The sequence below is a fragment of the Canis lupus genome, chromosome 3, assembly GCF_011100685.1.
Source record: "Canis lupus familiaris isolate Mischka breed German Shepherd chromosome 3, alternate assembly UU_Cfam_GSD_1.0, whole genome shotgun sequence".
Classification (NCBI taxonomy): domain Eukaryota; kingdom Metazoa; phylum Chordata; class Mammalia; order Carnivora; family Canidae; genus Canis; species Canis lupus.
The window spans coordinates 56,988,988-57,004,578 of record NC_049224.1 but is presented as its reverse complement, the minus strand read 5'-3'; the positions used below and the strand labels follow the sequence as shown (position 1 = coordinate 57,004,578).

The 15,591-nt window shown below is 45.1% G+C and overlaps 1 protein-coding gene across 4 annotated transcripts in view; it reads left to right on the top strand.

The window, feature by feature from the left end:
* IL16 (interleukin 16) overlaps positions 1-15,591 on the top strand; it is a 102,370-nt gene that overhangs the window by 49,417 nt on the left and 37,362 nt on the right. For all 4 annotated transcript variants that reach the window (XM_038532985.1, XM_038532986.1, XM_038532988.1 and 1 more), the window contains exons 3-4: positions 10,359-10,467; positions 13,628-13,770. In XM_038532985.1, coding sequence (XP_038388913.1) covers positions 10,359-10,467; positions 13,628-13,770 — 252 coding nt within the window. The remainder of the gene's footprint in view (positions 1-10,358; positions 10,468-13,627; positions 13,771-15,591) is intronic.

Here is a 15,591-nt window from a genome sequence, read left to right as displayed (position 1 = left end):
GACAATGGAAGTAGAAAAAAACAAATGAGCTGTCAAGCCATGAACGGACACAGAGGAACTTTACATACATCTCATGAAGAGAGAGAAGCCAATCTGAAAAGCCTATGCACTGCTTAATTGCACACACTCAAAAATCTACAGACAGAGTTAAAAGATTAGTGGCTGCCCCGGTGGGGCAGGAGGAGATGTAAATGGGCAGATCACAGAGCTGGTGAAGTATCTACTCTGTATGATAGTACCGTGATGGGTACTTGGTATTACACATTTGTCCAGACCCACGGGAGGTATGCTGCCAACAGGGAACCTAATGCAAACTAGGCCTTTGGGTGATGATGTTGTGTCCCGTAGGTTCATCCTTGGTCATGAATGTGTCCTCTGGTGTGGGGTGTTGATGGTGAGGGGACAGCATGGGAAATCTGAACCTCCCTCTCAATTTTGTTTAAGCCTAAAACTGCTCTTAAAAATGAAGTTTTTCTTTAAAAGTCAAGCGAAGTGCTTAAAAAAATGCTTTTAGGTAAATTTGTCCTGACAATCCTTCTCTTTTGGCTGGTTCACAGAGCCTCTTAAATTATGCAAAAATGTAAAATTATTTCATTTTAAATATTTTTTCTACTTTTCCATGTTTTTTTCCTTTTTTTTTTTTTTGGTCATTTTGGTAGTTATATTTTCTCATTCCTTTTCTCCCTTATTGGTTCTGTTTATAACTCTGTTTTTGTAATTTTATGATTTTCCCAGAAAATTTGGCATACACATCCAGGTTTTCAGTGTTAAACTTATCAGTTTTTACTTTTATCTTCCTTCTGAATGGTACAAAAATGACTGAATATTTTCATTCTTGTAGTGCTCTTTCTTGGCTTATATCCTAATATTTTCAGGTAATTTAGCTCTATCTTTAAATATATATTTAGATATCCTCTTCCTCCCTTCTCCCTCCTTCTTCCTCCTTCCTCCCACCACCCACTTCTTCCTCTCTTCCTTCTCATTCTTTTTTCCTTTCCTCCCCTTCTTCCTCCCTGCCTCCTTTCCTCCTCCCACCTCCTCCCTCCCTCCTCCTCCTCTTTCTTACCCTCCTTTTTTGGAATTTCATCAGTGAGTGTACACTGGTGGTAAACTCCCTCCAATTTTCTATCTGAAAGGCCTTAATTCCACTCACTCTTAAAGGTATGTTAGCTAACCTCCAAGTCTATGTTGACAGTTGCTTTCTCTTGCCACAATGGTTTAATTATTTCACAATTGCCACCAAGACAGGAGCTTTGGGTTTAATCATTGCTCATTTAAGGATGATCAGTCTTCTCTCTGGCTGCTTTAAAGATCTCCTACATGTTTCAATATTCTGTAGTTCAACTAGAAGCTAAGAATGCTTTTCTTTTTACTCACCTTATTTGGGGTTTGTTGGGTTCCATGGCTCTGTGGATGGATGATTTCATCGAGACTGGAAGAATTGCATACATGCTCATGTGCAGTGAGTCTCTTTCTGGAATGCTGGTTAGATAGAGGCATTCCTGCCCCACCTTCACACTTCCAGACCCTCCTTAACACTCCCCATCCCTTTTGGTTGTCATCTGGGCATCTTTTTCAGATCTACATTTCAGATATCTTTGTCCCCTCCCCAGTGCTATATCATTCACTCTTCAATCCACCTATTTGCTTTCAAATATCAGTAGTTCTCTTATTTTTAAAAATTTCTTGGTACTTTTCCCAATACTGCTTAGAAACTTTCATAGTTTCTCTCTCTTAAATTGTTCAATCATCACTTCTATTTCTTTAAAAATTTAAGCATATTTATTTTGCCTTCTGTGTCTGATTTCCCCACGATTCGAAGTCTTTGCAGGCTGATTTTGGCATATACTGCTCCTTCTGGTTCTTCCTCGTGGTGTCTTATTCCAGTATGTGTTATTTTTATTTTTTTTTAACTTTTTTTCTCTAAAAGTAAATCTTATTAGTCTTGTTAGTTTCTTGGTGGGAATCTCTGCGACCTAAGTTAAAGCTCGTTCCTCCAGAGAAGATTTGAATTTGTTTCTGCCAGGTGGTTGGGGCACCACCAGCCTGGAACTGTTTTGAACTAAATTCTTGTCTAGAGGTTTTTCAAGACATGCATGTGGTATGAATTAGGGCTGCCAAGTTCTGTGAGGGCCATCTGGTAACTGTTAATCACCAGCAAATCAGGAAGGCTTTTCCCCCCTTCCATTAGGGCCGTTTCCAGACTGACAATTTTCATGCAGTTCCTGAGGGTGGGAGGGATTTATTTCCAGTTTACATTTCAAATGAGGATGTAATTATTGGGGGATCCCTTTATGCAAGAGGAGTGCCCTACTGAACTCTACATCTTGGGAAGAAATCAGGACTTTCCATCTGCTCCTGACATTCAGAAAGCTATAGAAGGTGAAGTACAAGTCCAGCCAGTTCATAAAAACAATCTCAGGGCAGCAGCCAGCTTCTGGGCTGCTTACCTGCCAGGAAAATTGTGGTGCAGCCTTCATTTGCTTCTTGGGTATTCCTTACTCCTTTGCTATTTCATTGACACATTCCCACCCTGTCCAACACTTTTACTTGGTTTTAGCAGAAGGATCAAAGTAATGGGTTACTGTCACAACATCCTCAATACTGCCTCATCATTGTTTTCCGTTACAAGAAGTGGGATGAACATATTTCTACACACATCTTTGTGCATTTTGTCCAGTTGTTTTCTGTAACAAATTTTTAGACCATTAAAAACACTTGACAGAATTGAGAAATATCTGGGAAATAGATTGGCACTACTTGGTGGCTGGTTGGATTATTAGGGCTCTTGCTGGCCATCGATCCAGGTACTTTGCATAGATTATTTCATTTAAATCTTCTGAAAATCTCACTGGACCAAATAGGTTAAAAAAAACTCTACTCTACTGAGGGTTATTTCTATTAAATGAGTGGAAATATAAACTCTGTTTTGGCAGAAAAATATTCAATTTTTTAGGGGGGAAAGTGGTATTCCTCAGAGTTGTTTTTAAATTTAGGGAGAGCTCTTACAAAAATAGTAAGAGAAATAACTTTTTAACTAGACAATATAATTTTATAATGTGAAGCAAACGTATAAGACTAGGTTGGAAGAAGAGTAATGAAGGGTTGTCCTATTTGTTATTAAGACAACTGCCAACAAGCATCTCAGTGTCTTTCTACTTTTAAGCTTTCCTTGGGTCTGATTAGCAGAGACAGTCCCTCGTTTTCTCAGGAGGCAGCTATTTTGCATCGAGACATCACTACAGAGGTATGATGCCTGAATTTGTTCTTGCAGAATAAGTTTGGTGGGATATTCTTGAAGAGGGAGGGAAAGCAAGGATGGGCCACTGTAAGATGAGACAGGATGCAGAAGGTGTATGGGGCAGGACGTGTGGGTCACTGGGGCCAGGAGGTATGGATCGGTCTGAGTAGTGTCAGAGGAAGCATGGGTCAGGGAGCTCAGATTTGATCTTGGGTCTATCAGAAACAGATCCACCAGAGTCAATCAGGCTCATGAGTAGCATTTGCATTTTTATAAAATCATGCTAGCAGGAAAAGTGATCAAGGGCAGGGACATTATGAGTGAACAAATGAATTTTCCTTTCAAAATGGTTTTCTTAAAATATAACTCATACACTGTACAATTTGCCCATTTAAAGTGTACTACTAAATGGTTTTTAGTATTTTTACAGAGTCAAGCAACCATCACCACTATCTGATCATTTTTTTAATAATAAATTTATTTAAAAAAATTTATTTTTTATTGGTGTTCAATTTGCCAACATACAGAATAACACCCAATGCTCATCCCGTCAAGTCACCACTATCTGATCTTAGAGCATTTTTGTCACCAGGGAAAGAAGCCCCACCATCATTAGCAGTGACTCTCTACCCACCAGCCCCCAACTCCTGTCCGTCCTTCACCATCCACTAATCTACTTCCTATCTCTAAGGTTTGCCTATTCTGAACTTTTAACAAAAATAGAATCATAGAATATGTGGTCTTTTGTGAATGGCTCTTTCCACTTAGTATTACATTTTTAGGGGTCATCTACATTATAGTGCATGTCACTCAACCCCATCCCAGGTCTTGGTTGTCTCTCAAATTTTTATGATTGTCCAAGATCCCCATTGGTGATGGTCTGCCAACAAGTCAGTGTTCCAAAGGGGAGGATCTCAGTCAGTATCTAGATTCAGATTGATTGGAAGCCAGACCCTCAGCAGCAGCTTTTAAGGAATGCACATAGATACAGCCCTGTGGGAGCACAAGTGTAAGCCCCTCTGGCCACCAGAACCATCTGATGTAGAGGTGTCTCCTGGAAGCAGCCACAAAGTTATTGCTCCAGACAAGTGTATACGCTTCTTCCTGGGAGATATCAGTGAGCTGCAGGGCAGCCAAAGTGACATTTCCGATCCATACTCCCTGACAGCACCTCCATAGCCTCTAGACGTGTGCTAACCCTGAAGCCTGCCTGAGGCTCCAGGATTAGCAGGTAGGACTCTGTCTCAGAGAGGGCCCTAAAAATTGGAGTGCCTGACATGGGGTACAAACTCTTCACTCCTTAAGGAGAAGCTCTAAGCTTTGAGTTCCCTCCTGACTGTGGGCTTCCCATCAGGGGTGAGATTATGAGACTGTGTCTCAGACATTCTTGCCATCACTCTACCCTCTCTCATTTTTCCTGATGTAAAAGGATCTCTCAGCCAGTTTTTAGTTAGTTTTTTTTTTTTCCAGGAGCAAATAGTTCCACATGTGGTTGTAGATTTTGCATGTCTGTTGGCAGAGGTGAGTTCAGGATCCTCCTAGTCTCCATCTTGAACCAGAGCCTTGTCACTGTGACTTTGATTTGCATCTCTCCATGGCTAATGATGCTGAATACCTTCATGTGCTTCTTGGTTTTTCATATAACTTCTCTGGGAAGCTATCCATTCAGATCCTTTGTCCTTTTAAACATTTGGATTATTTGTCTTTCTGTTATTGAGTTGTGGGAGCTTTATACATATTCTCAGTCCAAGTCCCTCATCAGATATATGACTTGCAAATATTTTCTGCAGTTCTGTGGGTTGTCTTTTCACTTCCTGGATGGTGTTCTTTGAAACACAAATTTTGTAATTTTGAGGAACCCCATTTCCATATTTTCTTTTGTCACTTGTGCTTTTGGTGTCACATCTAAGAAGTCTTTTCCTAATGCAACATCATGAGGATCTGTGTTTTCTTCTAAGATTTTTTTTAGTTGCAGCTGGTATATAGGTCTATGATCCACTTTGAGTTAAATTTTTGTGTATGTTGTGGGGAAGGGGTCCAATCCACTCTTTGACATGTGGATATCCAGTTGTCCCAGAACCATTTGTTAAAAACAATCTTTAAGGGGAGCTTGGGTGGCTCAGTTGGTTAAGTTTCTGCCTTCGGCTCAGGTCATGATCCCGGAATAAGATTCCAGTATAAGAGGAATACTCTGAACTAGGGCATAGCCAGCAAGAATGGACGTGTTGGGGCATTTGGAAAGGTAGAAATACAAGGTGACCCAGGTCATACAGGGAGCACAGTGGAAGGGAGACTTGAGAAGGATTCCTAGTTTCTGGTTCCCACCCTTCCTCTCCATACCAGGAGGTGTGTGACCTCAGTCTCCTGCGTGACCATCCCAGAGCCCATCTGCTGGACCTAGTTGCTCATCCTCATGACTAAGGGATCAAAGCCTGTTGCTGCATTATCAACCCAAACATCAGAAGTGAGCCTTGATCTTGGAGACAGCTGGGTGATATTTTGTGGTTTCCTTAGCCTGGAACTGCTATGGTATCTCAGTTCAAAGAGAAAAATGAAAAGACTCTTATGTACATGGAATGCAGTCAGCAAACTCCAGAAGCATGAAGCTTCTGCCCACAGTCAGGGATCTACATAAAAAGTGAGCACTCTGAGGGAAGCAACGGATCCATCTAGCCCCTGGGGAAGCATTTAGAATCCAGAATAATCTTGTCTGTAGGACACAGTGCATCTTCATTCTGGAACTCTGCATCTTCATTCTGGGTTTGCTCCCCTGGGGACATGGGGTCTTTGCGTTTTTGAGGGTTGGCTGCTTAGCCCTTGCAGCCATGCAGATGATCTTCATGTTGGAAAAAATACCTTAAAGAACCTTCCTGACAGTCCCGCCCTATTCCCTACTCAGGCACCAGAGAGGACACTGCAACCCACGCAGCGATGGGCACACTACCCTTAGAGCTGCTGCCTGAGGCGCCGTCTCTCATGGCAACAAGAGGAAATGTGTCTGGAAATGTGTCTGACCTCAGTGGATGAGTCCTCAGCTTCCAGGGCAGCCCCACCTTGGGAGCAGGAACAGAAGAGCTCTGTTCCGTGTGTCGCCAAGGGCGCCGCACTGTGCAGACGCTCGTGGGGACCCCACAGAGACTCCTTTGATGAGAAACCACTCCACCCAGGACGTTGTGCCCAAGAGTGACCAGGCACCCCTGGGAGCCAAGGAAAGCTACTTTGTTCTAGTGAATGCTCTTCTAACATATGATCATCTCTGAGAGGACAGTAGCCCCTTAGATCTTTAAACATAAGCATCAGTTGCATTCAAAACCGTGGGCCTGAGTGGTGCCTGGGTGGCTCAGCATCTGCCTTCAGCTCAGGTCATGATCCTAAGGGTCCTGGGATCGAGCCCTGAGTCGGGCTCCCTGCTCCCTCTGCCACTCCCCCTGCTTGTGCTTGCTCTCTCTCCCTCTCTCTACCAAATAAATAAATAAAATCTTTTAAAAAAAGGTGTAGAACTGAAAATAATTACAGAGGTTGTTAAGTCAACACCCTTGGTTTACAAAGGGGGAAACTGAGTCCAAACAATTAAGTGACAGGCCCAGGGTAATGAGAGATTTAATGCAGCAGGTCTCATGCCCTCTACCCACTCTCTCCCACAACACATTTCTGCTAAAGAAATCAGTAAGCCCAGAGTTGTGTGGATTGAAAAGAATGAACTATACTTTGAAATAATCCCAGACTGTGGATGTGTGCTGGATTCTTGTTGGTTTCCAGGAATAGAAGGCCCACAAACCTTGTGCACTGCCTCTATCTTGGGAATTTTTAGGGGCCATGTAGTTGGGATTTACTTTTTTATGTATCTGTTAGAAAATTGCCTCTTGGATGCCCCCTTTGGTTCGTGGTAGTACACTTCCATCCTTCCCTGCACGAACCCTCCAGTGAGCCAACTCCCACCACAGCCCGTCAGAGAAAAGCACATCAGTTTTGCACAACCATCCAAGTTTGGCAGTTGCCTGGGTAGATGCAGGATGTCAGAGCCTCCAGCTAGTTCTGAGACGGACTCCTGGCAGAAGGAAGGGACCAGCCGCCTGCCACCCACGTCTGAGACAGCTCTGGTCGGAGGATGCAGAGCTATGAAGGAAGGGACTCATCTGTGCTGCCTCGTGCTTGCAGAGAGGGCTCCATGACCTGCCCGCACACAGTGAGGTGGCCGCTCCTGCTGTCCCAACTAGAAGAGGCTGTACTGCTGACATGCAGGCAGCAGACAGGTCAAGTGGTTCATCTGGCTGGTTTGGGATGAAGTCTCTTACAGCCAACCCTGAAGCCCCAAAGAAAGCTTCCCTCCTCTGCACATGACATTAACCATTTCCAGGTGATCTGAGCTTAAAAAAAAAAAAAATTTCTCCACTTCCAGTGATTCTCCTGCCATCAGTTGGCTTTACTTGTCGACCTATTTCTCAAATTTATCTTGGACAGGGACCTTTATAAAGAGGAGGGAAAGGGAAAAAGTGAACGATAAACACACTGTCTTAGGTTTACTAATGTGACATTTGAAATACACGTAAAATGGCATTTTGTTTCTAGTCTGATGGTACGAGTCACACATGCTTGTTGTGGGAGACACGGAACATACAGACGGTTGTGAGGTAGGAAAATAAGTATCTGTAATCCCGTCATCACACAGACATGCCCTGCCAGCTTGTAAGAGCAGGACCCTGTCACTGACGTATCCTCAGTACTTGGAATAGGGCCTGGTGCATAGTAAGTGCTTAATAAACATTTGTTGAATGGATGAATGTTACTGTTTTGGTGTATTTATTTCCAGTTCTTTCCTTCTGCCTATTTTACATGATTATTGTGAGACTGTTCATAGGATCTTTTTTTTTTTTTTTTTTTTTTTTTTTTTTTTTTTTTTCATAGGATCTTTTTTTAAAAAAAAAAACCTACCATAATAATAGAAGCATATGATATTATATAAATCCTTTATAAACATTATTTTTAAAGATGATTCATGTTTGTATATGTCCCGTTTACTTATTTACCTTCATCTTATTAGAGAATTGGGGGAAAATCCACATTTCAAAGGCACTTTGCAAATAAAGGCTTCACCTTAGACAAGTAGACATAATGGCTAAGGTCTGTGAGCCCAAATGAGCTACTGAATTCACATTTAATTATTTACTCTCAGGGTGTCACTGGAGAGCTTGGAGAAGTGGGAATAATGTCAGAGGACATGGTCTCAGGGACTATTATAATTAAGAAATACCTTTTGACTGTTATATTGTATGAGGAAATTGATTCAAAGAACCAGTCATGATGCTAAATCCTAGGAATATAGAGTCTCAAAATTAAAATGCACTAAGCCACCTTCTATAGAAATCATGCTGTTTTGAAGATTCTTGGCAGAGCCAGGTTGAAGATAGTTTTGCAGGTTGATATAGCACCATCTGCTGCTAAAAAGGAAAATGAATGCTAGGAAGATGAGCTCTAGTTTTAAATACCGATGTGTACAAGAAATAATACGAATGTGATATGTGGTTTCTTGCAGGATCCTCTTGGATCAGAACCAGATGCAATTTTAAACATAAAAAAGTGCTGGGAGTGGACTTCTGGCTCCAGATGGCTCCAGAGTACATTCTATTAGTTCCCACACTTCTTGGAATTTCTACCAAAAAAGTTTATTTCTACTAAAATTCAAAGAATATATATACTAATAGAGAGAAGTGTATGTCAGAACAGGAAGCCATGGAAAGGGGCCAACCATATTCTGGAATCCATGAGAACTTCGTGCATGACAGTGCAGGTGACTTTGGGTTGGAGGCAAGGGCTAATTAGCCTGCCCCTGACTGTGGGGGAAGGAAGCCTTTGGAAAGTGAGTGGGGCATATGTCAGCAGACCCCTCCCAGCCCAGAACCTGCCCACTTGCAGTGTCAGGGGCTGGAGCGGAGGGTGGGTTGTTGGATCCAAAGTGAGAGGCAACAGTAGATCCTCCTTCCACCCTGGGAAGTGTGCCGGGTACTCAAATCCATACACACACATTGGACACATGACATTAACCAGGTGCCAACAAGCCTGGCTTCAAAGAAAAGTGAGCACAGCAGTTAGAAAGGGCAGTAGGTGCCCCTAACAGACCGCTACTCCGGAACACTAAATCCTAGGTAGCATTTGACCAGACAATAGTTTCCAGGTCCAATAACAAATATCCAAAGATTCTATACTTAGCAAATAATTTAAGTTTTACAACCACAAAGTTGGACATGTGAATGTTCAGAGAGCTTCCCATCTGCATAATTTTTTTAAAGATTTTATTTATTTATTCATGAGAAACACACAGAAAGAGGCAGAGACATAGGCAGAGGGAGAAGCAGGCTCCCTGTGGGGAGTCTGATGCAGTTGGGACTAGATCCCAGGACCCCAGGATCACACTTTGAGTGGAAGGCAGACACTCAAACACTGAGCCCCACAAGCATCCTGAGAATGTTGGTTTTTAAAACGCTAAATTAAATCTCCAGAGATGGAAATCAGTAATACAGTAAAATCATCATACTCTCAAGAAGGCATGGATGGTTCAATATTAAGAAACCTACTTATGTAACATTGGTCTGACACAAGTTTCTAAGTGCTTCCTACTCGCAGAACATGGGAAGTAATTTAAGCTCTTCTCTGAAATGCACCTCCTTGCCTTCCTGTTCAGGGAAGTCCTCTTCCTTCATTTGTCCTTCTCTGTCATCACCGATGACTTGTGTTTGTTTGCTTGTTTACTGAGGGCCGTCCCCCCCCAGGACAGCATTGCTCCAACACTGATGCCCTATCTGGCTGGTTCACACCTGTGTCCCCAGCACCTGACAACGAATCAGACACATGACGGCCGACGTGGTTATTGGACATCTGTTGTTTTAGTTCAATATCTATGCAATACATCTATTCACTCAATGTTTACTAAAGGGGCGACTGTATCTATGGATTAGTGGATGACAGTGATTCTAAATCCCTGCCTTTCTAAAGCCTATAATGTCCTGGGGAGAAAGACAATCCAACCAGTGCCTCCAAGGTCAGTGCCACACTCTGCTTTCTGTCCACGTTCTCCTGTTCTGACTGCCCTGCTCAATAAAAGGTGGGAACTGTTTTGCAGGAGGCTGCTACAACTTCTTCTCGAGAAAAGTCTGGAAAAGCAGACACACAAAGTAGTCACTTCCTGCTTCCCAAAGCCCGTCACCAAAGGACGCGCAGCAACTCAACCAGTAAGTGCGTTGCGGAACTGCCCTCAGGAAGAGAGCCTCGCTGTCGCTGAGGACCAGGAGTGTCAGTGATGTGGGGAGATTTGGGGGAGGGAGGGTCTCTGCTAGTCCAGTGGGATGAAATGTGGCTGTGATCTGTGTGCCTCTCTGGGAGCATTTGTCATTGCGCATGTGGGTCCATCCTCCCGGCCAGCTGGTGGGCTCCCAGTGGTTTTGGCAGCTCTGCCTCTAGCTGGACTCAAATGCCATGTTGGGAAGACCTGATGTAGGGGATAAAGGCGAGGGCTTTCCTCCTGCTCTGTCTTCCGATGAGCTTCTCAATTTTAGGAAGGTCATTTGTGCTCCCAGGGCCTCCCCCATCTGTCACAGGACAGGAGTGGAGGCTGGAGGATGTCATGATTCTGGGTTGCTGCAAATAGAATAGCCCTACTCCAAAGTCAGGAAATTTGAAGAATGCAGAAAAGCATGAAGAAACTAAAACCACGCTACGTGCTGATATTAGAATTCCCCTCCTGTGCCTCTATACGCCTGTAGAGCACACGTATACATGTGTGCACACAGCACGATTTCACATCCTTGGAAATTCTCCTGCAAACACCATGTTCAGTGGGTGCCTCCTATTTCATTATATGAATGTGCCTAATCTAGTTAACCAGCTCTCTATTATTAGATAGCTAAGTTATTCTCAGTTTTACACTAAGATAATCAACATTGTTGAGTTTGTACACAAAACTTTGCTTATGTTTGTGATGATTTTCCTAGGGAAATGTAGGGTACAGTGGATGGGAGCATGGCTAGGAGCTCACACTTGCTTCCAGAACTAATCATCCATGCTACCTTGGGCAAATTCCTTAAATCCTGTCTGATATTATACTTCTATAGTATGCACCCTCTGAACCATTATTTCCTAGACTCATTTCCTATTTTGGGACTGCTAGTTGCTTTTTTGTTTTTTATCATAAGTTTCTGCTTATTTCCCTAGAAATAACTTCCTAGAAATGGAGTTTCAAAAGGTAAATATGCCTTAGATTTTGATCTGTGCTGCCAAATTTAAGTAGCTAAGACTGCAATAATGTGCATGAATACCCGTTTCTTCAATCATAGCCCACACTGCATTAAAATTTAACAATATAGATTTGGTGAAGATTTCTCCCTATCCTCCTCATCCATCTCTGCTTTTCTCTGGCCCACTTCACAGCCAAGACCAGCTACACAGTTTGTGGGGATCAGTGTAAAATGAAAGCCTGGGAATCTTGGTCAAATATTATTAGGGATTTCAAAATGAAGGCAGTGGAGCCTTAAGACCCAAGCCCCTCTAAGTGTGCCTGCAAAGTGTACCTGCCTGCAAAGCCAGCCCTGCATGTGTCCTGGGCACAGACCCTTCCAGACAGCACCTCCTGGCCCCCTGGCTCCCTGGTCCCTGGCCTCCTGGTTTCTGTGGAGCTCAGTGGGTGAGAAGCACCTCCAGGAGACTGGGGGAGGGTGGTGGTGGAGGAGAAGCTGCTGGAATATTTCTTTCCTGTTCCCTTTTCCTCAGAGCTGTGTTTCTGGCAGCCCAGGTCCCGCTGTGACTATATGCCAGGTGAAGGTGGCGCACCTTCCATGGACCCAACACCCACTGGGCTCTGGGAAGGCCATCACCTCCCCTGCCCCCTTAGGGCCTGGGATGGTACAAGCTTCCAGTTCTTGCCAGTTCCTGGGTGCCTGGAGAGGCTCCGCTCTTTTCCTAAACCTGTCTGCACTTTGCACCCAGCCCTTTATTCATTCCTCTCCGAGGCCTCTGGGGCTGGCACCTCACTGGCATCCCGACCCTGAAATCGGGCGGAACCATCCCTCTCCACACAGTTGGACTTAAATATTCCTTCCTTCATTCCTTTCCTTTTTGGGGAGTCCACCTATTTTCTGTCGGGCTGCCCAGGGTTAGCATTCATTCATAAGCCTTTATATTTGGCTGTCATGTTTGTGGGATGTGCTTTCTTCAGTTTGTTATTTTTCTTTTAAGTTCTTTTTAACATAAAGATGAGAATATTTTCATATAATCAAATCTATAGTTTTTCTTCCTTCCTAAGAATGTTAAAGTTTCCTCCACATCTAGAGAATTATTAAAATATTTGGCTATATTTCCTTCTAATTTTTAAATGATTTGCCCTTAAAAAAAAAAAGCCTATTATATTCGTCATTAATGTTTGTTGTTTGATGTGAAGCAAGAATCCAAACGTTTTTCTAAGTTGGATGCAGCGCCGCTTATCGGCAATCAGTTCCTGCCTGCCTTTTATTGCACTTTTTTGCTTGTTTATCTCTTGCAAGTGATGTGTGGTTAGATCCGGAAAGCAGACACGACGATCTCTTTGAAAGGAGCCACTTAGGCCACTGGTGTCAGTTTTACAAGTAATATTTGTTCTGACTTTCCTGCTTCTCCTGCTTTGTTATTATGGTCACTCATCAGTGCGTCGTTCCCTGCCTCTTGCTCTGCAGGTGTGCTCAATTTTTATAGTGATTTGGAAAGTTTATCCAATTTTTATCCTCACTTCTGGTTTCCTTTACGTGAAGTTAATTAGTTAATCATTTGACTTTCATTAATTCAGGAGTACTTGAGACTATATTTTCCAAGTTGCCCACCAAAATGTTGTCCTGCATCCCTCGTCCCTTCCCCTGTTCATCTTTCCATTCCATAATTCAACTTCACGGTAAATTACAAACTCATATTATTATTATGCAAGTGTCGTAGTTTATAGTTTCCCTTTCAAAAAGTTACTTTGGCCTTTGCACTGGCTTTCATGACCACATTTTCAATGAACCCAATCTGTGCCGTATGTTTAACTGGTTTCAGCTCGCTGCTGCTTGCAATGGTAATCTTGATCCATTTCCTTGTGGCTGGAGCACATCCAGAAGCCATCTTCAGACCAGATGGTGCTTTGGGATCCCACTCTGTCCCAACCCTGGGCCTGGGTCGGAGCTGATCCCAGCTCATAGTGGGAGCAGGAATGCCCTTGGGCTGCCTGGTGGGTGGAGATAGAAGAGGCAGAGCTGGAGCGGCCTGGGCTGCTCCCTCGTGCTTGCCTGTGGCTTCAGGGCTTCAGGATGGCTCTAAGGGTCAGCTCTCAGCTGACCTTTGCATTTTGAGATCACATACAATTTCTTCTTTTCTCCTCTTGTGGTTTAGGTGTCAATCCCTACTGCATGGGAGAAATCGATTTCCCAATGATCAAAAAATCTGCAGCTTGCACAGACAGGCAGCCCTATTCCCTCTGCAGCAGCAGGAAGTCTCTTTCTCAGCAGCTGGACTGTCCAGCAGGAAGGGTTGCGGTAAGGAGGAAGCAGGGGAAGGGGAGTGGGGAGGGGCCCAGACTCAGCAGTGGCCGAAGACACCTGCCTGGTGGTTTTGGGTGCACGCACTTACCGAGGAGAGGGGCTGGCTAGCGGGGGTCGGCAGCCCCGGGCAAGGAAAGAGGCCCAGTGGCAGTGGTCACCGCTGAGTGCTCCTCGCTGAGCGCTCCGTGTGCGGCTGCTGCCACGTCTGTGCTGTCAGGAGCAGGCCTGCAGCGAACATTCCCTGTGAGCAGGCCTGAGTTCAGGCTTTATTCCATCTGCACCTCAACTCTAAGAGGCAGATAATGAGCCGGGGCTGGGACAGGGGAGGCGATGCATGCCAGTTCACATCGCTAGTTGCAGACAGCCCTGGGGCTCGAAGTTGGACCTTCAGGATTCCAAAACCTGGGCTCTTGACCCTGTGCCATGGTGACATGCTTTACACATAATGCCTCTAATTCATAAGACAAGCTCAGAAACAAATGTAGTAGTCGCCCCGTTTTATAGCGAGGAAACAGTGGCTTGGCCAGGTGAGTAGCTGTCGGAGTTCACACATCTTAGAACCCAAGGGACCAGACAGGATTTGAGCCCAGCCCCATGCACTGCGCACTGCACCTCTTTCCCACTGTGGGCATCAGCTGGCAGGGCAGGGGCTGAGCACACCCGAAGCACCGTGTCCCCTCCTGCCATTTCCCTAAGCCCCCAGTGGTGCCCACCGACAGCCTCGTGCTGCCCCCTCTACCACCCAGCACCTCCGTCTGTAGCACCTTGTCCCTCTTTGTCTCCTCTCTAGTCTCTGGAAAGCCTACCCCGTCCTTCAGACACCTGCCTAACACTACCTCTGCTGGGGGTGCTCCTGACCCGCCAGCTGCATGGGCCTTACACTTTTCCTAGTGCCCATCCTGGGCGCCTGTCCTCTTACCGCCCTCACCCCAGCAGAGCATGAGCGCTCTGAGGGCGGGCTCTGTAGGCAAGTGATCTTTGATTCTCCCTGCACGGTACTCGGGGCTCGGTAGATGCCTGCAAGTTTCATTTCTCTCTTCCCTTCCCTTCGTGGGCTGACTATGTCTTTCATTTGCAAACTGGGAGCATTGGGGTCCCAGGGTTAGAAAAAAAAATGACATTCAGAGTGACGGATGATTTTTACATAAGAGGAAACAGGCACAGAATGGTTAAATCACTTCCTCAAGGTCACCAGCCGGTACTTGGCAGAGCCAAGGAAAGAACCCAGGCAGTGCCAGCGGGGCTCTGGAGTCTAAGCTCTGACCTATAGCCCCAGCCCTAGTGTCCTCCACCGGGGCAGCATCCTGCAGCACCCGGGTGTATGTCTCTCCGGCACACTCTGCTTCTCCTTTTTAAGTCATCTGTGTGCCTCCCCTGAGAGAGGAATTGTTCTGCGTTTTAAGATCTTCAGATTCCTTGCCTGCCACCCCATGCCTGGCAGAGAAGGGCTCTCAGCATGTGTGTCTTGAACATGCTTGGACACAGTCTGAGGAGGACATTCTTGGAGGCTGCTGTCCCAGCCTCTGAGACTTTGGCTTTAGGGCTCGTTGTCCCTGGGCAGTGTGGTCTGCGATGCACTCTGCACCTGTTATCTGCAAGAGCCTTAGGGGGCTTCTGGTTGCTGTTCCGCAGGTCAGCAAGGCTGGAGCCACTCAGACCAGCACAAACAGCCCCTCTCCACCAGACTCGCACCGTGCCTGGTCAACCACGCTTGGGGGTCATGCTGTGGGCTCCCGGGAGAGGGGGTCTGGTCCCTCCCCTGCCCTGTGAGGTGTGTGCTCCTGTCTCGTTGGCTCACCCCTCAGCACCCTGCTT